The sequence below is a fragment of the Lathyrus oleraceus genome, chromosome 6 (genome assembly GCF_024323335.1).
Source record: "Lathyrus oleraceus cultivar Zhongwan6 chromosome 6, CAAS_Psat_ZW6_1.0, whole genome shotgun sequence".
In the NCBI taxonomy this organism is placed as follows: domain Eukaryota; kingdom Viridiplantae; phylum Streptophyta; class Magnoliopsida; order Fabales; family Fabaceae; genus Lathyrus; species Lathyrus oleraceus.
The window spans coordinates 161,494,592-161,518,554 of record NC_066584.1 but is presented as its reverse complement, the minus strand read 5'-3'; the positions used below and the strand labels follow the sequence as shown (position 1 = coordinate 161,518,554).

The 23,963-nt window shown below is 37.0% G+C and overlaps 1 protein-coding gene across 1 annotated transcript in view; it reads right to left on the bottom strand.

Moving 5' to 3' along the window:
- The window catches only part of LOC127094542 (uncharacterized), a 29,825-nt gene extending 7,199 nt beyond the window's left edge, over positions 1-22,626 (bottom strand). The window contains exons 1-2 of the mRNA XM_051033364.1: positions 21,911-22,626; positions 20,968-21,862 (exon numbers count right to left, since the gene is read on the bottom strand). Of these exons, the coding sequence (XP_050889321.1) occupies positions 20,968-21,862; positions 21,911-22,626 (1,611 nt within the window). The remainder of the gene's footprint in view (positions 1-20,967; positions 21,863-21,910) is intronic.
- Between the last annotated feature and the right edge of the window lie 1,337 nt (positions 22,627-23,963).

Here is a 23,963-nt window from a genome sequence, read left to right as displayed (position 1 = left end):
TAATTGAGGTGATAGATCTGATGGCCACAAGCATGCGCTCCATCATGCACCACAGTCAACGTGTGTACACGCTGGGTAATTAGAAGCAAGGACTAGGATTAAAATGTTCACATGATATCAAATGGTTGGAAAGACGCCAACGTAACACTGAAGCCCTAACACTGGTCTTCTTCTCCGGTGGACCTCACCGGACTGGTCCACCACCAACCTCCATAAAAATGGAAAATGAATACACTAATCGAAAGGAAAAATGCTCAAGATCTCAAAGCTAACCTCAATTTCTCCCAATTCAAAGTATATTAAAAGATACGTGGATTTGAAATTTGAGGTGCATGATTTGAGTTGCTTCGATTTGGCCTCAAAGCAACCCAATCTTGTTGTCTACATTGGTAGGTCTTCAGACAACCAAATATCAAGCAAAATAGTTGAGAAATGAGGGAGAATCAAAGAAGAGAAAATCCAAAAAATTCACATTCGGTTTGACTCGCCTCTAACAACTTGCTTCCACTTTGCTTTGGCTCGCCTCTAACAACTTGCTGGAAGTGAAATGGATGATTAAGAAGCTTGGATTCTTGGAGTTTCAAATCCAAAACAGAATGAGAATTGAAACTCGATTTCAAATGAAATCTTCAAGTTTATCCTTTAATGGAGGTTAGAGAAGCCGCAGTGTAAAGCTTGGGCAAGAGGGGTCCTTTTAATGATCAGCAAGGGCATTTATTTATAGGCTACACATTGCTTTCCACACCTTTCCAAAAAATTATCAAAAATAGAAACTCCATGGTGAATGCTTGAATGGGCATTTGATAAGCCCATTAAATGATGCCAAAAGGTCCAACATTATGTTCTAATCAACTTGAAATGCTAACATGTGATCATGCATTAGGGAAATGGAAATTGGACATTGAGCTTACCAAATGAAGCCATGCATTACACCCATGCGCAAGTCCTTGAAAAATGCTCCAAATGATATGATCTTTGATGTTTTCGAAAGCTAACATGAAGGAGAGAAAATTTTATGTTGAATAGTTTTCTATTTGGAACTTGGATCATGATTAATTTTAATGTGGAAGTTGGAGAAATCAAACATGGTTGAAAATTTTCTAAGTATAAAGTCAAATGACCACTTCTTCCACTTGGATAACTTTTTCTATGAGCTTCAAATGAAAGTGGTTTATTCACCCAAGTTGTTTCAATTTCATTCCTATTCAATTTGGTCACAAATTTTACACCATTTGAATCTTGCATGAGGGAGTTATGGATTTTAGAAGTTGAGGAAAATTGTTTGTTCAATGGTAATGGCCCAAAGTGACCTATAATGTTTCCTCTTGGCACATGCCCTTGAAAGTAGAATTTGACATTTCTCAAACAATACAAGTTGGATAAAACATCTTAAATTAATCATGGAACTTGGATGGCCTTCATATCATAAAAATTGAGCAAGTTATGGTTCTTGGAAGTTGATCTTTCATCTAGGGCATAAACAAAATGACCTATAATCGTTTACCATAAAAAATGACTTTCAAAGCAAAATTAGCTCTTGATGCCAAAATGAAAGTTGTTTGGAATTTCATAAAGAGTAATGTTTCTCTTGGAATAATTTTTATATGACAAAAAATGTAGGAGATTTGGTCTAGGGAACCCCAGTTTTGACCAATTGACTTTCCCAGGTCAACCTCTTTGAACCAACTCGCAAACTTGAAGTTCTATAGCTCTTTGGGGCTCATGGAGAATAATATATGAATAAGATGATGTATAATGAAGTATCCCATAATATCTTTTATCAATTGATGAAGAAACTTGATGATGAAGTCACATAAGATACCCTTTTGATGAATTATTGATCAAATATCAAATAATGAACATAGGGATACATATATGATGATTATAATCAATGTGAACCTTTCCTTGATTGATCCCTTGCCTTGAGGGTATTAAACCCTATATATGACCTTGATAGGGCACATATAGATGCACACACTACCTACAAAAAAAATGAAACTACAGTAGACATATTTTTGTATTTTGGTTAGTAAAAAATGAAAAATAAAGTATGATACAATCAAAAGTGCTTGGTGATATCTCCCAATGCAAACCCAATTAATGGGGGGTAAGGAGGATGCCAAGGTGTGATCCCAAACCCAATGCAAATGATGAGATAACATGAGGGATCTTAGGGTCAAAATAGGGGTCTTACAGCTGCTCCCATTTTATGGACATTCTAGCCGAGGATGTGAAGGTTAAAATCTACGTATCAACTCAGTTGAATGGACTTAAGTAACAACACCAAGAAATAAATTTTGATCCCTAAGAGACCTCATGATGCATATAATGTGCAGAAAATAATCTTTATGGAGAATACATTTCCATAAAAGAAAAGAATCCAGAGAGGCTAACAGTTCGTAGGAGCACAATGCATTCCATAAGGAAAAACTCACTGGGGGAGACAGAGACTCTGGGGATAAAAGTTATGCGTAGGCCAGGCTACGACTTGGAAACTGCTAGAGACACGAGGGGATTTTCCATGAAAATTAATCAGTGGAAAGACTCGGTTGGGGAAAAAGGAAATATGTATGTATTGGGATAACACCAATGAAGCAAGAAACACCCGCCGAGGAATGTGTAAATCAGAATGAGGTTGAAATACTCAACCGCAAAAGGGAATTCAATTTCACAAAGAAACACGAAACCAAACTCAAATGGGGAAGAAAAAAACTTCAACATAGGAGTAAAAGAGATATATTATCTACTATCGGTTACTGGGTAGGAAGATAATACACTCTGACAGAGGGTCGTCCATTACCGGTTAGGGTAAACATATCAAGGATGACTCCCTGAGAGAAATGAGGCATATTCATTACCAGTTACTGGGTAACAATAACCTATTGGGGAAAAGAAATCAAATATGAATTACAACTACCTGCTACTGGGAAGAAGATCAAAGAGAGAGTATCTGTCACCAATTAAGATGATCATATCAAGAATAAACTCAAAGGAAGAATATTCGTCACCGGTTAAAGTGAATACATCAAGGATAGACTGCTGGGGGGAAAATAGGATTTACAACTACCGGTTACTGGGTAGAAGACCGAAGAAAGAGAAAATACGTCACCGGTTAAAGTGAACATATGAAGGATAGAATCATAAGGTAGAATATGATTTATATCTACCATTTATTGGACAGAATACCGGTTGGGTAGAATACCAGAAAAAGAGAAAAATTCGTCACCGGTTAAAGTGAACATATCAAGGATAAACTATTTGGGAAAATAAGGAATTACAACTACCTTTTTACTGGGTAGAATACCAAATAGGAAGAATATCTGTGATCGGTTAAGATGAACATATCAAGGATAAACTTACTGGGGAAACGAAAGAAAAACGGATCCGTGGGAAAAAGAATCAAAGAAGTAAATTACCTTTTATCGGTTACTGGGTAAATTAATACAGGTAAAGTACTCAACACCAAGAAGAATATTACCAGTTACTGGGTGATAAACTCTTAGGGGACCAAAAGATCTATCTAGGTAAGAACTAGAAAGAAATGGTCAAACAAGACTCAACCCAATGAGGGTATAGCTCAAGGGGAGTGGTTCTATCCAGATAACGAATTAGGGAGGGAACAAAAATTATAATCATCCACGAGGAAATAACTCAGTGGGGAAGAAGAAAGGATAAACTTTTCTACTTAAGGGGCTGACCCTCTACAATTAAAGGAGGGCACACACACCAAATCTGCATGGGGAAATAATATCACCGAAGCAGGGGATCAGAAGAATGGTCAATTTGATAATAATGGATAATGAAATACCTGATGTTATGTTCTATTCATGTATATGGGTGAATATGTATATGATTATGCTGACAAACGAGCACAAAGGATACATACGACGAATATTCGAATGATCACAACTAGATACTCAACTAATCTCAACAAGATGGAAACACCAACTGGAGAACCTGCTAGGGATGAAAATAAATCACCGAGGATGTAAATCCTAACTCAAAATAATATTCAATCAACTCTGGATGGGAAAAGGCATGGAAAATATGCGTCCAACCTAAATTATTATGGGCAAAGAGGGATCTGCTGAGGATCCTTATCAGAACAACAAGTCATCACTGTGGGGAATTTTAAGTCAACACCATATCAAATGGGAGACAACCCTACAGGGGACACCAACAATACTGCTCAGAACCAAATACTGCATGAAAGAAGAAATCTTCTATCAGAAGATGGAATTCCACTGGGGTCTCAAGTCACAATAAGAGGTAAAAACTCTGAGTGGGGAGAACCAAACGATCTACTGGGGATTCCATCCAAAAACATCTTTGTGGGGCTTTGATAACGCGAAAACACATCAGATATTTGCCTTGATTTGCACTAAAAGACCATACCATTTTAATTAATATCCCGATTATTCCGCAAGTATTCGAGTTTTTTTGCAGGTATTTAAGTCTCCAAGCATTAATGAGAAAAATGAAGAAAAGGAAGAAAAAGAAGAAGAAACAGATGAGAAAGCACAGGAAAAAGCAGAAAACCAGAATGCAGAATTTGTTGATGTGACGACCGTCACAGATTCATGACGACCGTTACGACCCAGCCTGTGACGACCGTCACAGGCCCATGACGACCATCACGCGGCCACAATTTACGTTTTGAAACAGTCAATCACAGGCACCTAAACGTGCCTAAATTCCCTCCAACAACTTGACTCCCCCGGATTCCTCATTCAAACCAAGTCCTCCTTAAATATCTCAACCACCAAGACCTAAAGAAGCACTATATAAAGGACCAAATTTGGAAAAATTGGGGATGCTTACATTTACACTGACGCCTACATTTACACTGACGCCTACATTGACCCTTACGCTCTGCAATTAATTTTTACAGCTTTCTATCTTTTTAGTTTATTTTCTTTTCAGCAACTTTGTTTCCGTTGCCTTAATTCATTCGCCATTCTTTTTAGAATTTTCCCTTTTCCTTTTTCCTTTTCGTTTCCCAGTTAGCCATAGTAGTAGTTTCCTACACTGGGGAACTACTACACTTTATTTAATTTTAGTTAGCAATTTGTATTGAAGAAGCAGAAGCCTACCGACTTGTGGAGGACTGCTCAAGTACTTTGAGATTCACTATACTCTGTTACTTCGATTGCCAGGTTTTTATTGAATTATTATTATTATTGCCCAACTATTATTATAATTATGTTTGCCGCAATGTTGATCTGTTTATGCTCTGTGTTTGCCTTATTTAGCATGTCCGACTAAATTACCGGTATCGGTATCTAGCAATTTACTTTGATGGGATTTAATAATAATCAATGAAAACTCTTTTTCTCAAACAATCTTTTAGGCTGAAGTTTTTAATTTTAATTTAATTAACTTTATCACAAAAGCGTGAAAAGCTATTTAATACGGTTTTGCCACGAGAGTGGGAAATTAACTAAGGTGAGAACCAACAATCGCGAGAGCGTGAGGCTCGAGCTTGATAGTAAAAATTAGGCATTGAGTTTAAAAACAGCGAGAGCACTTTAAAAGCAATTAGAACTTATTTATTTTCAAAAAGTAATTTTAACTTCAAATGGGACAGCGAGAGCGTACATTCTGACTTAAAGCTATAGGCCGAATCAACAATCACGAGAGTGTGAGATAAAGCTTTTTAAATAAATATTTTCTACTGAGAGATATTTGGCATTTAAACTATTCACCGGTGACTTATCGAATCCCTGACAATTAATGCGCTGCATACTGATTCCTTCCATCAATTATTTCTTAAAACTAAAATTCCCCTAGATTTACTATTCTACAACCGAACTTCTACTAATCATTCCCTTAGCTAAACATAGTGACGTCAGTAACACTAGTTTGACCATAGGTCCCTGTGGGATCGATATCTTTTAAAGCTAAAGCGATTGGACTGTGCACTTGCAGTCAAGTACCCGATAGACTATATTTTATATATAGTCACGACAAGCATCAAGCTTCACTGGGAACATAACAATCTGCCAGGAAAAATCAAAGACCACAAGGGGATACAAAGATCAACAAAAACATCCTCAAAAGGAAAGCAATAGTCATTAGACTCTTCTTGGAGATCGAGAAATAAACCTAATTCCAAGGTACCAAGATATCAACCGGATCCGCAGACTCACACAGGGGAGAAACTATCATAGTTATGCGACACACAAATAAATGCGTCGGGGGATCTGGAGACCAAATAAAGGTTCCAAGATAATCCAGGATTCATTCACCAATATACATACTGAGAAATATGCAAAAACATGAACGCCTCAACTAGGGAAGGATGAATTGCAAAGGGAGAAACACATCAGCTCCTCCGGAGATGAAAAATTGCTTGGGGGTGGCAACTCATCAATCATGCCGGGGATGAACAACAAAATGTTGTGGAGGTAAAGTCACCAAACCACTGCTCGGGAAAGACCAACAATATTTCACATATCAAGACTTACCTCCTTGAGATTGCTGTTGACATTCCTTTTTTTGTAATTGACCGTTCATAAAGTAAATGCCTTATTATTTGGGAAAAATGTTTGTTCATTGATTTATTTATTTCAAAATTATCATCATAAAATTTCGATTTTAAAACAGAAACAAATAAGGATAACAAATAATTGGATAAAGGCTCAACTTTATTTAATAGAATGGTAGTCCGCAAATGGCGCGACTCCATGGATCTTTACAAAGTTTGAAAATGGTAATTTACCTGGAAAATGGCTACATTAAATATAACTACTCTTCCTACCAACTTTGAAATCTATTGTGCTTGTCTTTGGTTGAGAATGATGAATTAGAACCAAATGACCGCTCAAAACTGCTTCAAAGATTAGGACCAACTGAGTGCAGTTACTTGCCATAATCCCTAATTTTTGCCTAGATTGCCCCAAGGTGGGGTACTCAATCTACTGGGATAAATTTTCTGTTTTATGTCTGTAACTTTTTCTTGGATTTCCCTTTCGGGGTTTCAATCCACCGAGACGCTCATTTTTGCCTAAGCCGCCATTTTGGGTTTTCGACTTAGCGAGATGTTCTTTTCTTTTTTACGCGAAGTATTTCTTTACTACATTGGCTTTCACAGGACGCATGAACTCTTAACCATCCATAGTTGTAAGAATCAAAGCACCGCCTGAAAAGACTCTCTTAACAACATATGGGCCTTCATAATTAGGAGTCCATTTTCCCCTAGCATCAGGTTTGAAAGATAAAATCTTCTTGAGCACGAGGTCACCTTCTCGGAACACACGAGACTTGAACTTCTTATCAAATGCTTTCTTCATTCTCTACTGATATAATTGTCCATGACACATGGCAGTCAATCTCTTCTCTTCAATCAAGTCCAGTTGATCAAACCTGGTCTGATACCATTCAGCCTCTGTCAACTTGGCTTCCATCAAAACCCATAATGATAGGATCTCAACCTCCACGGGGAGAACATCTTCCATTCCATAAACAAGAGAGAAAGGGGTTTCCCCTGTTGAAGGGCGGATGGATGCACAATGTAAGACCCCAATTTATTTGACCCTAAGATCCCTCATGCAATTTCATCATAAGCATTAGCATTGGGATCACATCTTGGCATCCTCCTCACCCCTCTTTCATTGGGTTTGTTTTGGGAGAGATTACCAAGCACTTTGTGATTATATCATACTTGTATTTTATCATTGCACTAACCAAAATACAAAAAATATGTCTTTGCATTTTCTTAACTCTTTTGTACGTAGGGCATGGTCTCCATTGATTCATAAAGTTCCCATCTAGGGTTTGAGACCCTCATGATCAAAGAGCACAACCAAGAATTGATTCAAGAATGGTTATGAACATCATATATGAGTCTCAATTATCTCTACATGTTATATTGATCAAGTTTTCTTCAAGAGTTTGAAGGTGATTTGCCTTGGAAACCCTAGTTTGACTGGGTATCTTGAGTAACTTCTCCAACAAGCTATCTCACCAATTGATCAAACTTCTCAAGGGACACTTCAAATTTAATCATCCTATGCATATATGATCTACCATGAGCCAAGAAAGTCAATAGAATTGGAAGTTAGCAAGTTGGTTGATGGTGGTTGGCCAGATGAATTCATCTGATCAAAGCTGGGTTTCCCTAGACCCTATCTCCTACAATTTGCACCATATGAAAATGATTACAAGATAAAACTTACTCTAAATGACATTCTAAACAACTTTCATGTTGATACGTAGATCTATTTTTTCTTGGAAAATGATTTTCTATGTTGAAACATTATAGGTCATTTTGTCTAAACCCTAATTTTAAAGTCAACTTCCCAAGGCCATAACTTGCTCAATTTTTATGAGATGAAATATTTACAAGTTTCAAAATCCAATTCAATGTGTCTAATTCAACTTTGATGTTTGGAGTGGGAGCTAATTCAACTTTTTTGAGCATGTGATATGAGGTTACATTATAGGTCGCTTTTGACCTATACCATTGATCAAGTGATTTTACCAAACTTCAAAAATGCATAACTCTATCATTTCAAATCCAAATGAAATGATATTGGTGACAATTTTTAAGGTCTTTGAGAGAGATAAAACTTTGATGAAGACACTTTTCTCATTTTAAGCTCATATAAAAAGTTAAGCAAAGTGGAATATTGAGACATATGACTTGACACTTAGAAAAATTTTGATATGTCAAAAATTTCCAAACTTCCACCTCAAATTTCTCCAAGTTCCAAGCTCCAAATGAAAAAATGTTGAACATGAAAGTTGTTACTCTTGATCACACCTTTCCAAAGAGCTCAAATTCATTCATTTTGGACAAGAAATGCATAGGCTGTGCATGGCTTAAACAGGGTGACATCACTTGGCAAGGATCAAACTTCAAACATCAATGTGCATTTGCCTTGCAATCCAAGCATAGTTCAGAGCATCTGATATTCATCTGAGGACCTCAAGCAATCATTTCATAGGCCTGTGCGCGCCCATGCACCATTGCATCACCATTTGCCAAAATTGGAAAGTAATTGGAAGTGTGCAATCATCAACCATTTCAGCTATAAATAGAGCTTCAATTGCTCAGAAATGAAAACACATTCGTGGCAGGTTTGATCCCCTATCTCAAACCCTCACTTTGCAAAGGATAAGCCTAAAAAATTCTCTTGAATTTGAGCTTGAATTTCCACTGTTTTGAAATTCAATTCTCCAGGAATCTGTAGCTTCTTAACCATTCAATCCTTCTCCTGCAAGCAAGTGGAGTGAGATCAAGCACAAGCAAGATCAAGATCAATTGAATCCAGACCTCCATTGAAGGTATTTTCCAGAAATTTTAAACTCTTCGATTCTCTTAAATTCTTGCTCAATTCTATTGATTCTTTGGTTGTCTGAAGTCCTATCAATGTAGGTAAGAAGATTGAGTTGCTTTGAGGCCAAATCGAAGCAACTCAGTTCATGTACCTCAAATTTCAACTCCATGTATCTCTCAATATACTTGGAGTTGGAGTGAATGGAGGTCAGATTCGAGCTCAGTGCCATTTTTTCTTTAGGATCATGTCCTTGTTTTTCATTTTGGTGATGGTTCATGGTGGACCAGTCCGGTGAGGTCCACCGGAGAAGATGACCGGAGCTCTGGCTCCGACGATGAGTTGGCAAAGCTCTGAACCACATGATCCGTTCCTTTTGTTCTAATCTTGAGCTTTGGTTTTGATTACTAAAGTTGCCACGCGCTGACTAAGGTCTATGGTGGATAGTGCGCTCCTGGCCACTTGATCTTCCACCTCAATTAATGAGGGAGTTCAAGTGGTCCACGCATTTTTGATTTTTCTGAATTTTTATTTTAATTGCATTATTTTCAATAATTCATATTAAATTCAATATTGATCCAAAAAATATGGGACTTTCACCAAAAAAATTCAAATATTGTTCTCTTTCATATTCTGAATTAAAATTATTTTTTGGATCATTATTAATATTTTTCATGAATTAATTGATTTTGCATTTGTTTTTAATTGTTTAAAAATATTTTTAAATGTCCAAAAATTATGAAATTTTTTCTCCAAGGTCCTTTGACCTTGTTTGACCTTTGATAAATCTCATGGCCATTTCTTTAGTGTTTTGATGAGATTTTGTAAATTGGACCAACCATATTTGATTTAAATGCACTATTTTATTATTTTTAATTGAATAAATGCCAATTATTTTTGTTGACCACTTGTATTGACTTATTTGAGTTTGCTTGTTATTGTTGGGCCTTGGTCAAGGTTGATTTGACTTTTTCAAATTAATATCATTGGATTTAGGGGATTGATGGAATATACATTCCATCTCCCAAAATGAATGAACGATATTAATTTGGTAAAAGTCCTCCTTTGACCAATTTGTGATTTTCATTCATCCCCTTCCCACTTCATCTTATTCCACTTCTTCTTTCCTTCCTTTGGAAGATGTTTTGGTTCAAGGATCCATGCTTGTGATAAGTGGGTTGAGTGTTCTCCAAAGAATGTCTTGAAAAGCAAAAGCAAAAACAAAACAATACTAACTTCTAACCTACTAACTACTAACTTTTAATTTCAAGCTTTTACTTTAATGCAATTTACTTTTAGCACTTTATTTCACTTGCCATTGTTCATATCATTCTAATTGTTTATGTTAATATAATTTTCACTTTGTCCATTTGGACCATATTGTGTGATATATTTTGTTTGTGTAAACTTTGCTTGTTTGTGTGGTATTTGACCATTAATGTACATTGTCGCGGCGGGATTTTTCACGAGATTAAGTATTGATTGAACTTAACCCGTTTGAAAAATATTTTAAATGCAAGAGTCGCCACCGTCTTTTATTTTATCCAAAAAGAGGAAGGGAAAAATAACGATAAATCCCTTTAGAGTTACGGGTTCGGGGGTTGGTTATGCAAAGGGAAGGTATTAGCACCCTCTACATCTGCGGTACTCCACAGGAACCTTTTTGCTTATGTTTATGTGAATGCTTTGCTTTTTTCGCTTTGATCGTTTGATTGGGGAGATGAGAAAAGAACTTGATTTTATTGTTTTTGGACTCGATAAAGTCGTAGACTTCATGCCTACGTATCTCCAAGGCGCAATGGAGAAATCAGAATCCACGTAGTTCTCCCAAAAGAAAAGGGGAAAGTCTGTTTTGTTGATTTTAGATTTGAACGAGCCTAGACCCTAAAGAAATAAATAAATGGGCTCATTACAGGAAAGCCCAAGAGTAAGCTTATGAGTGTGTGAAAAGGGTTTCTTAAACGGCGACCGTTGGAATCGAATCGGTTTTCTTTTTGGATTTTTCGATTTTTTAACATAAAACGTGAACAATACGATTAAACACACAATACAGAAAATAAAAAATGCGAGAAAGTAAATTATTACAACACAGTTAGCTATGAATAGTTAGTATTACGAATAGTTAGTGGAGTGAATCGAGCTGAAACTGAAACGAAACGGTTAGTAACAACATAAACAAATATAAAAAAACAATATAAACATTTACTTTAGACAAAATAAACATTTGATATAAATAAACATTTAATTAAAATAAACATTTAAACAAATAATTAATTTAACTAACATTTAAATAAAACATATATGCAAAATAATAATAAAAGATAAACAATATTTAGTAAACAAAAGTAATATATATATATATATATATATATATATATATATATATATATATATATATATATATATATATATATATATATATATATATATATATATATATATATATATATATATATTATTTATTATTTTTAGACAATAAATATATAGTAGACAAAAATAATATATATGTACATTTAGACAAATAATATATAATAGACAAAAATAATATATATATATATATATATATATATATATATATATATATATATATATATATATATATATATATATATATATATATATATATATATATATATAGACAAATAATATATAATAGACAAAGATAATATATATATATATATATATATATATATATATATATATATATATAGACAAATAATATATAATAGACAAAGATATATATATATATATATATATATATATATATATATATATATATATATATATTTATTTAGATATATAATAGACAAAAATAATATATTAAAACACATGTCGGCAAGCCGGAACTTTGCCGATTTCAGAGATAAGTGAAGAATATTACCTTGTGTGAAGAGGATGAACTTCTGATCGTCCAAATGATCAACCGAAAGCTGGAAACCGTCACCGACGCAGTGCTGGTTGCCTTCGTGAGTACCTGACTTCAACGTCGCTTTTGATCGGTGAAACGACGGCGGAATGAAATGAACCTTGGATATTTGTGACCTGGACTCAACGAACTTCAAAGATATGAAATCGGTTTTGTGTTTCGGTGAATAATCGGGACGATTTTGGGTTACCGAAAATGAAGAACAAGTGAAATACGGTAATGCTTTTGGAAAAATATTTCTTTTCAATTCTCTGTTTCTCTCACCACACGTTTTTTTCCTTACAGATCCACCACCCCCTTTTTCTTACTAACAACATCTATATATATATATATATTTAGATTACTTAAACAATAGGAAACCTAAAAAATATCTAACATAAATTAATAATATATATTTAGATTACTTAAACAATAGGAAACCTAAAAAATATCTAACATAAATTAATAATATATATTTAGATTACTTAAACAATAGGAAACCTAAAAAAATATCTAATATAAATTAATAATATAATTTAGATTACTTAAACAATAGGAAACCTAAAAAAATATCTAACATAAATTAATAATATAATTTATATATTATATAATAATAATAATAATAAACTAATATAATATTAATCCTAATTAAATAAACTAATTAACAACTAAACACAATTAATATTAAGCACAAATAATATTAAACGACACACGATTAAAATACGATAAAATCGAGCGACACGAACGCGATAAAAACGATGACAATTTGCACAGCAAAACAGACAAATTGATAAAACCAATAAACCAGTAAACCGGTAAACCAGTAAAATCAACAACACGACTCAAACAGACTCGATTAAATCACACGGCACAACACGTAATTAAATAAACAACCCTAGGCAATAATAAAATCAACACGACATCACGAAAACGCTGACAAACACAATCACAAATAATCGGACAATACGAAAACTCTAATATATTCGAAATACAGTCAAAATACCGACAAACAAACAATTAAATAGATAAAAACGCACAAAACCTAATCGAAGCGATGCCACGCACAAAAGAGATAAGAGAGATAAATACGAGGCAACGATATCAGCCAGGTTTTGCTAAAACAACGAAATACAACACGGTAAGCAACGAAAACACACAAAACCTAATCAAACCAGTTCTCACACGAAGTTTAAGAAATTGAGATGAAAACGAGACAACGAGATTAATCAAGATGTGGTCAACAAAGCCAAAGTCAAATTTTGGGGTGCGACAGATGCCCCTATTTAATTAATTTAGGCCAGATAGCCGGAGGCTATCGAATGGCGTAAGGTAATTAAATATGACAAACGCCACAAAATTTGACCGCAAATGCATGTATGCATGATGCAAAAGACAGACAGACACAGAGACACAGGAGCGCAAACTCTACTGGGGAAGGACATACACCGACTCAATGCATGAAGGTAAACACTGAGAATACTCAGTTGGGGAAGATTCACTACCTATTCATAGATGGAAAATAGGAGGAAAAGAGATATCGACTCAATGTTGACGATACATCACTATCTCATAGATGAAAGTGGGAAAAGATCAATATAACAAGAGTACTGATGTGACAGTACATTACCAACTCAAAGATGGAGGTAACAGAAAAGATGAATACCAACTCAAGGATGAAGGTATAACAAGGGCATAATAAGAATCGAACTGCGTTAACTCATGGTTGACAGCTCACTACCCACTCATTGATGAGGTAAACAGGACATGCCAACTCAAAGTTGAAGGCAAGCTTCAAAAGATTGATAATAACACTGCTAGGGAAATCAAACTCCAACTCATTGATGATGGTGTAGATGAAGAATCAGATCTAAGGATCATTGTGCAGACTTACAGTTGAATGCACACTACCAACTCATTGATGAGATAGACAGATAAATGCCGACTCAAAGTTGAAGGCAACCACCGATTCATTGACAAAGGTGTTTAGAAGAATTTAGAACATATTCTCTTGGAGATGTTTATCATTACCGACTCAAAGATGACGGTGGAAGGACAAAATGTACCTAACTCATAGATGAAGGTACTCCGTCAACTCAAAGACGAAGATGGAATCAGAAGTTATCTGTGGAGACTCAAAGATGAAAGCACACTATCAGTTCAACAAGGATCAAACATACCCTACTCATAGATGAAGGTACTCCATCAACTCAAAGACGAAGATGGAATCACAGGAAAATGTGTGAACTTAAAGATGAATGCATACTACCAACTCATAGATGAGGGCTCACTATGTACCTAAATCATAGATGAAGGTACTCCATCAACTCAAAGACGGAGATGGAAACATAAGAAAATTATGCTGACTCAAAGATGAAAGCACGTTACCAGCTCAAAGATGAAGGTAACAGGATAAAGTGTACCTAACTCATAGATGAAGGCATTCCATCAACTCAAAGACGAAGATGGAATCAAAAGAAACCTGTGCAAGCTCAAAGATGAATGCACACTACCAGCTCATAGATGACGGTACTTCACCAACTCAAAGACGAAGGTGGAATCAAAAGAAATCTTGCTAACTCAAAGATGAATGCATATTACCAGCTCAAAGTTGCAGGTACTTCACCAACTCAAAGACGAAGGTGGAATCAAAAGGAATCTGTGCTAAACTCAAAGACGAAAGCACGCTACCAGCTCAAAGTTGCAGGTAGAACCATGGAACTTTCTGTGAGGATGTTATCAACTCATAGATGGAGATAGTAATTAATTTATCCGAGGGATAACAAAGGTTACCACTCATGGATGTAGGTAACTCAAGTTTGTAATGGGTACCAACTCAAAGATGAAGGTATAAAGGACTTGGACACAATATCTGTCATGTCTGTTTTACTGAATGAGAGTCACAAAGACTATATTGTTGCCTTCTTTTACTGGCAATTTCTGAGCTTTATCTGGAGACACGAGGTTCAAACTAGGATAGAACTAGAATGAAACGGTCAAACAAGACTTCAACTGAAGAGGAATGAACTCATCAGGATTTACAACTGAAACAACCATCTTCCATGAGGCATAGATCTCTGTGGGGAACATGACCAATAAAAGGTATTTTGCTGCTTATGAGGATACTCTATATGGAGAGATTGACTCAACCCACAATATAAACAAGGAAACAAGGTGCATATGAATGCAAGCATGATATGTCATAGATATGCATGAATATTTAGTAATGAATGCATGATGGACAGACAAAACTAGGAATAACTAAAAATGTTAATAGCTGCATAAGGACTTGCTGGAGATTTGCACTGAGACTCGCTAGGGAGTAGTACAAAGACTTGCTAGGGAATTGGTACAAGAGCACCATATCCAGGTTTCTTTAAAAGTATGTCTCTGCTGAGGATTCCGTAGAAGAATGGAGATGCCTTCTACTTCAAAAATGCAGGAGATTCCCTGTGGTTCTTGAATTTGTGAGGTATATGAGGATTGGACCTTTTTGAGGACTCCGCTGGGGATACAAGGTGTTATCCTCTGGAAATAAGATGATATTGTAAGAGAAGTCCTGCAATTCTTGAATTTGCTGATAATGCAGAAGGGATTATTCTTCTGGAAGACTCTGCTGGGGATAAAGTCCGCTGGGGATAGGTGGTATCTTTCCAGGGAATAAGAATATAGGGGAAATCTATCCTTGATTTTTTTGCTTTAATTATCATGGAGACTTTCTGTATCTGAAGACTCTGCAGGGGATTATGGTGTCTGATATCTGGTTACGAGATCTTTCCTCTAGGAGACTCTGCCGGGGAACAGTGATGTCTGACCTTTGAATATAAATGAGAATTTAGGAGAAATCCTGCAATTCTTGAATTTGCTTAAAATGCATAACACACTCTTCTTTTACTACAAAACATTACTGAGGAGGAGACATATCCTTCTATTGAATGGACAGAGAACAACAGGAGATTCCCTGTACTTTCTGAATATCAACTTTCTTCACTCGCTGAGGGATGGAGACCTCTGTATTACTCCTGCTCAGGGAAATCAAATCTTCCTTCTCATCCTCTGCTGGGGACATTGCTGATCCCGCTTTAATAAATTACTGGGGAAATACCTGTAGTAATCCCATAGGCCAAATCTGTAACTTAAAACCTGGATCAAAGTCTTCATGATCAATTAACCGGGGAGTCTTCATGATCAATTAAACTGAGGAGTCTTCATGATCAATTAACTGGGGAGTCTTCATGCCCCAAGTGAAGGGAATAAACTTCTTGAAATATTTCTTGCATGATCTCTTGAGGAAAACTAGGAAGCATAGCTGGGGATATCCAGAATCACAACCTCTGCTGGAGAAATATTACTGCCAAGACACCTGTGGAGATTTTTTCATCATATACATATAAGGATAGTAATATGAACATGTCTAGTTGGAATCACATGATTTCAGAATTACTGGGACCACATGTCTCAATCCTTTTATTGATGTCCACAAATCAAAATAAATAATCTTCATATTTTTCAAAAACTGTTTTTAATTCAAAACTTTTGTTTCAAAACATATCTGTCAAAGTAAAAGAACTTTCGTAAATTGAAATGAAAATTAAGAGTGCCAAGAAATATAGAAAGGCTCAAATTGATTTGATAGGATGGTAATCAGCCAACAACGTGATTCCATAGATCTTTAACAAATTGGAAAATGGTAATTTCGTGGAAAAAGGGTACGTTGAACTACAATGACATCATTCTCTCTTCCACTTTTGACCTGTATTGCAGCCTTGAGAAAGTTGGAGAACTGTTGAAAATATTCTGATACTTCAATGATCTTATCTCTGTTATGCAGTTACTTGCCTGAAATCCCTAACTTTTGCCTAGATTGCCCTTTCGGGTTTTCAATCTACCGGGATATATTCTCTTTGTTTTTTTATGTCTCTAATTTCTGCTTGGACCGCCCTTTCAGGTTTTCAGTCCACCGAGACGCTCATTTTTGCCTAAGCCGCCCTTTCGGGTTTTCAACTTAGCAAGCTGTTCTTTTCATTTTTTAGGCGAAGTATTTCTTGACTGCATCTGTATTCACGGGACGTGGAAGCTCTTCACCATCCATGTTTGTAAGAATTAAAGCACCGCCTGAGAAGGCTTTCTTGACAACATAGGGTCCTTCATAGTTAGGAGTCCACTTGCCCCTAGAATCATTGTGAAATAGTATCATCTTCTTGAGCACAAGGTCACCCTCTTTGAATTCTCTCGGCTTAACCTTCTTATCAAATGCCTGCTTCATTCTCTTTTGATATAACTGTCCATGGCACAAGGCAGTCATTCTTTTTTCTTCAATCAAATTCAACTGATCGTATCTGCTTTGACACCATTCAGCCTCTGACAACTGAGTTTCCATTAGTATCCTCATTGATGGAATTTCAACCTCTATCGGTAACACAACTTCCATACCGTATACAAGTGAAAATGGGGTTGCCCCAGTTGAAGTACGGACTGATGTTCTATATCCGTGTAGTGCAAAAGGCAGCATTTCATGCCAATCTTTGTAGGTAACAACCATCTTTTGAATGATCTTCTTGATATTCTTATTTGCAGCTTCAACTGCCCCATTCATCTTGGGACGGTAAGGAGAAGAGTTATGATGCTCGATCCTGAAACTTTCACATAATTCATCCATCATTTTGTTGTTCAGATTGGAGCCATTGTCAGTGATGATCTTGTTTGGAATGCCATATCGGCAAATGAGATTATTTTTGATGAATCTGACCACCACTTGCTTTGTCACCTTTGCATACGAAGCTGCTTCCACCCATTTGGTGAAGTAATCAATTGCCACGAGAATGAAACGGTGTCCGTTGGGAGCTTTGGGTTCAATCATACCGATCATGTCAATGCCCCACATTGAGAATGGCCAAGGAGCAGAAATCACATTCAAAAAGGTTGGTGGTACATGAACCTTATCAGCGTAGATCTGACATTTGTGACACTTCTTTACAAATTTGCAGCAATCTGATTCCATGGTCAACCAGTAGTAACCAGCACTCAACATCTTTCTTGACATAGAGTGGCCGTTTGCATGAGTACCAAAGGACCCTTCGTGAACTTCTTTCATCAACATTTCTGCTTCCTTTTTGTCAACACATCTGAGTAAGACCATGTCATAATTCCTCTTATAGAGCACATTCTGATTAAGGAAGAAACTGCCTGACAATCTTCTCAAAGTCTTTTTATCTTTTTCTGTTGCTCCAAGAGGATACTCCTGAGTCTGAAGGAAATGCTTGATATCGTGGTACCATGGTTTATCATCAAAACTGGCCTCAGCTGTAAACACATGCGCTGGTCTATCAAGTCGCTTGATCACAATTCTGGGTACTTTGTTTGGAAAACCCACTTGATACATTGAAGACAACGTAGCTAGAGCATCCGCCATATGATTCTCATCCCGAGGAATGTGATGCAATTCAACCTTGGTGAAGAAAGTCAATAATCTTCTTGCATAGTCTTTGTATGGGATCAAGCCAGGGTGGCGTGTTTCCCATTCTCCTTTGATCTGATTGATAACTAACGCTGAGTCACCATAAACAGTAAGATTTTTGATGCGGAGGTCAATGGCTTCTTCAAGACCCATGATACAGGCTTCATATTCAGCAATGTTGTTTGTACATTCAAAGCAAATTCTTGCCGTGAAAGGAATATGAGAACCTTCTGGAGTGATAATGACTGCACCTACTCCATGTCCATAAACGTTGGAAGCTCCATCAAATACTAAACCCCATTGAGAATCTGGTTCAGGCCCTTCTTCAGGAAGTGGCTCTTTACAATCTCTGGATTTTAGGAACATGACATCTTCATCAGGAAACTCATCCTCATTATCATCGTGATCTTCAACGGGTTGGTGAGCAAGGTACTCAGCCAACACACTGCTCTTGATAGCTTTCTGGGTATGATACAAAATGTCGTATTCTGATAACAGCATCTGCCATCTTGCAATCTTACCAGTGAGTGCAAGCTTCTCAAAAATGTACTTGATTGGATCCATTTTGGATATCAACCAAGTGGTGTGACTTAACATATACTGCCTCAATCTCTTAGCAGCCCAAGCCAATGCACAACATGTCTTCTCGAGTAAGGAGTATCGTGATTCACAGTCAGTAAATTTCTTGCTTAAGTAGTAAATGGCATGCTCTTTCTTTCCAGTTTCGTCTTGTTGACCCAGAATACAGCCCATGGAATTCTCAAGCACTGTCAAATACATAACCAACGGTCTTCCAGCAACAGGTGGTAACAAGATAGAAGGCTCCATGAGGTACTCTTTGATACTGTCAAATGCTTTCTGACAATCCTCTGTCCAAACACAATTCTGACTTTTTCTCAGCAATTTGAAGATAGGTTCACAAGTGGCAGTCATGTGAGAAATAAACCGGGATATGTAATTCAATCGTCCTAGAAAACCTCTCACTTGCCTTTCTGTTTTTGGTGCGGGCATCTCTTGGATAGCTTTTACTTTATCTGGATCAACTTCAATGCCTTTTGGCTGACAATGAAGCCCAAGAGTTTACCTGACCTGACGCCAAATGTGCATTTGTTCGGATTGAGGCGAAGACGGAACTTCCTCAATCGTTGAAACAGCTTCAATAGATCTACTAAGTGACCTTCTTCTGAACGAGACTTCGCGATCATGTCATCCACATAAACCTCAATCTCTTTGTGCATCATGTCGTGAAAGAGCGTTGTCATGGCTCGCTGGTAAGTAGCACCTGCGTTCTTCAACCCAAACGGCATCACTTGATAACAGAATGTTCCCCATGGTGTTATGAATGTAATTTTTTCCATGTCTTCGGGAGCCATTTTGATCTGGTTATACCCGGAGAATCCGTCCATGAAGGAGAATATGTCAAACTTTGCTGTATTGTCTACCAACATGTCAATGTGAGGCAGGGGGAAATCATCCTTTGGGCTTGCTCTATTTAAGTCACGATAGTCGACACACATTCGTACCTTCCGTCCTTCTTAGGAACTGGCACAATATTTGCTATCCACTCTGGATACACTGAAGTGGCAAGAAAACCAGCATCTATTTGCTTCAGAACTTCTTCTTTAATTTTGACGGCCATATCTGGATGTGTTCTTCTTAATTTCTGTTTGACCAGTGGACATTCTGGCTTCAAAGGTAGCTTGTGCTCTACGATGTCAGTGTCGAGACCAGGCATATCTTGATAAGACCAAGCAAACACATCTACATACTCTTTCAACAGGCTGATCAATTGCTCCTTGACCTGTGGGGATAACAATGCTCCAATTTTGACTTCTTTCACATTTTCTTCCGAACCCAAGTTGACTGTTTCCAAAGGCTCCTTGTATGGCTGAATAGTGTCTTCTTCATTTTCAAGCTGGCAGGCGACCTCTTCTGGAATCTCATCCCACTCTTCCTCTTCAGCTTCGAATACAGAATGTTCAAAGTTGGGAGAGGGCATGATGTCATTGTGTTCAACGGGTTTAAGTAACCTGTACAAACAATTATTTTTAGAGGACTGACCATGACATGCAAAAATGTGTTCTTTTTAAGGTTTTTTTTTGTGTTACCATTTTCCGAAAAAGCTGAAAAGATAAAAGGACAAAAGTGTATAGGAACACAAAAGATCTTTTTCATGGATAGTACGTTTTTGACAAAAGTGCCCATTTTACAAAATTAATGCTTCGCGCTTTGGGCTAAAGCGGAAGATTTTTGAAAACTGGAAAGCTTAATTACTTTGATATGTGGACACAATGTGGGATGTCAACTGCGGTCCAGTTCTTCATAACTACTCCTGGTGTCACAAATCTGGGGCCTTCGTCTTCTGTCTTTCCCTCAAAAGTATCCTCCTCAACTGCTACCATGTTGATAAACCCACCGCTGTGAAAGATATCTTTGAAAGGTCGCACCACTGAAGTCTGCACTTGTTTTCCATCAACAAAGCCTAATCTTGCATGGTTAACGTTTTCTGGCAACTCTATCACCTCGCCCCATATTTCTGTAGGACCTGTCTTGACAATCTGCTGGGCGTCTTTGAATGACGCGATTGAACCTTCACTTTTCTTGTAATCATCGATGGTCAGGGCCTGAAATGGAGTTTGAACAGCCGTCTCGTCTACTTCTATCACACTAAACGATGAAAGGTGGCTAATCAGCATAGCCTGCTCCCCATTAACCGTCACTATTTGCCCATTCTTGACAAACTTTAACTTTTGGTGTAACGTGGATGTAATGGCACCCGCCTCGTGAATCCATGGGCGTCCGAGCAGACAGCTATAAGCTGGCACTATGTCCATAACCTGGAAAGTGATCTGGAATACGTGTGGTCCAATACCAATAGGAAAATCAACTTCTCCAATGACTGTTTTTCTTGATCCATCGAACGCTTTCACAATAATTCCACTGTGCCGCATTTGCCCCCCTTTGTACTTTAGCTTCAACAAGGTAGACTTGGGCATGACATTCAGAGATGAACCGGTGTCAATTAGGATATTAGACAAAGAATCCCCTTGACAATTGGCTGAGATATGGAGAGCGAAGTTGTGATTCTTTCCTTCTTCTAGCAGTTCTTCATCACAAAAGCCTAAGCCATTGCACGAAGTGATGCTGCCTACAACATTGTTGAACTGCTCTGCTGTTATATCCTGTTCTACAAAGGCTTGATCAAGCACCTTCAGTAGTGCTTCTCTGTGGACAGTTGAGTTCAATAATAAGGACAGGCTCGAGATTTTTTACGGTGTCTGTAGCAACTGATCTACCACTTTGTAGTCACTGAGCTTGATAATTCTGAGTAGTTCATCTGTTTCTTTGTCAAGGGTTGAATTGCTTGTTTGCCCTTCTTCTTCTCTTGTCACTGGTACCACGACTACTGGATATTTCTCAACATTTCTACTTGGGATAACCGATGGAGCGAACACGCGGCCACTGCGCGTCATTCGGCTATTTGCTGCGATATTGGTAACTGAGGCTAAGGTTTTAATCTCGACCTCTTTACCGTTCTCAATAATAGTTGCTGCATAGCGGTAGGGGACCGCTTTATCTGAAGTGTAAGGCATTGGGCCCGGAGGGCAAATCACCACTGGCTCCCTCGGATGATAAGCTATCTCTACTTTCTCTAGAATGTTGAAGCAAGGAATGATGACATTCACCTCTTGTTCTTGTGATTCTGGAGAACTCGCTTGTCTAGAAATCTGAATCAAACCCTGATCAAGGACGCCTTGCAAATCATCTTGAATCTTTCTACAACCTCTTGAATTGGCTGAACATGTACCACAGATCTGGTGGTCATGTTGGAATAGACCATGAGCACATAAAACAGAATGAATTTCAACCAAAGACTGTCGAATCTCCTCTATCTTCGTAACATGTTGTTCATTGAGACAAACTTCTATATTGTTCACTGATGAAGGACCATGACTTGGCATTGGATTGTCCTTCACATTGGGACCCATGTTCTTGAAGGTCAGGATACCTGCTCTTGTCAACTTCTGTACTTCCAACTTTAAAGCAAAACAGTTGTCTAAGTCATGACCTGGAGCATTCTGATGAAAGGGATGAAGGTGAGAAAAACAAGAAAGGGGGGGTTTGAATTGTTTGAAAAATAAGCGCTTTTGCAAAATGAAATCACACAATGATTTTATACTGGTTCGCTTATAACACAAAGCTACTCCAGTCCACCCGGCCAAGGTGATTTCGCCTTCAACAAGGACTTAATCCACTAATCTTGAAAGATTACAAACAACCCCTAAGAGAGAAGAAAATCTCTTAGTCCTCTCAAGTCTACAGACTACAAAGAGTCACTTGAGGAAATCAAAAAAAAAAGATACAAGATGTGTAATCTAGAGTGCTTCTAAGAAAGCAAATATTACAAACTTAAGAACAAATTTTTCACTTGATAAGCAAAAGCTTAGTGAAAATCTTTGAAGAACAAAGATGTTTTTCTTGAGCGTGATATGATTTCAGTATAGTTTTGGCTAGTGATTTCTTTGTTTCCTGAATGAGATTTCTTCTCTTATTTATAGGAGTTGAAGTAAAGTTGAAGTAGCGTTGAATCTGTTGGATATTGAGATGTAGTTACGCCATTCCATTAATAGCTTCTGCAGTAGACTTTTTCTCTTAGAAGTGACTACTTACCACAATTAGTATCTTCTCTCTTGGAAGTGGAGATTAACGTCTCTTTCTAATTGAGGAAATCCATTTGCAGAACTTTAACTTGGCTTAAACGTTACTTCATCATGATTAACAATTCTGATTAGAGTCTTTGTGTATCTGGAGAAACTGGCTTCTGATGTTATCTCTTGAAAGTTCAGATGGCGCTAATAACTTCAGAGTTTACAGAAGGCATTTGTTCAGAGTCAGAGCTTCTAGACTTTACTTCATGTTCAGATGCTTCTGATACTTTGTAGTTTTGTCCAGAGTCAGAGCTTCTTGAAACGAGATTCCACTTTAGATGCTTCTGATACTTGAGATTTTGCATCTGATCTTGTTGTGCATCTGATGACATCATCAGATTTATTTCTTCTTTCTTTAGAACCCTGCACACTTAGAAACTTTTCGTTAGGGTGCCATTTTTGGTTTCATCCTTTGTTATCATCAAAATCATGGAGTCTGTCGTAGAACAATTTTTGTTCTTACAATCTCCCCCTTTTTGATGATGACAAAACAAATAAAATTATCAGATGAAACATGAAAAATATTAGATCAGATAGACAAAAGCTCCCCCTGAGTTAGCACTAGGGAGTTCAGAAGTTCTTACCAGAGCTTTCCAAGCAATGAGATTTCTGAAAAA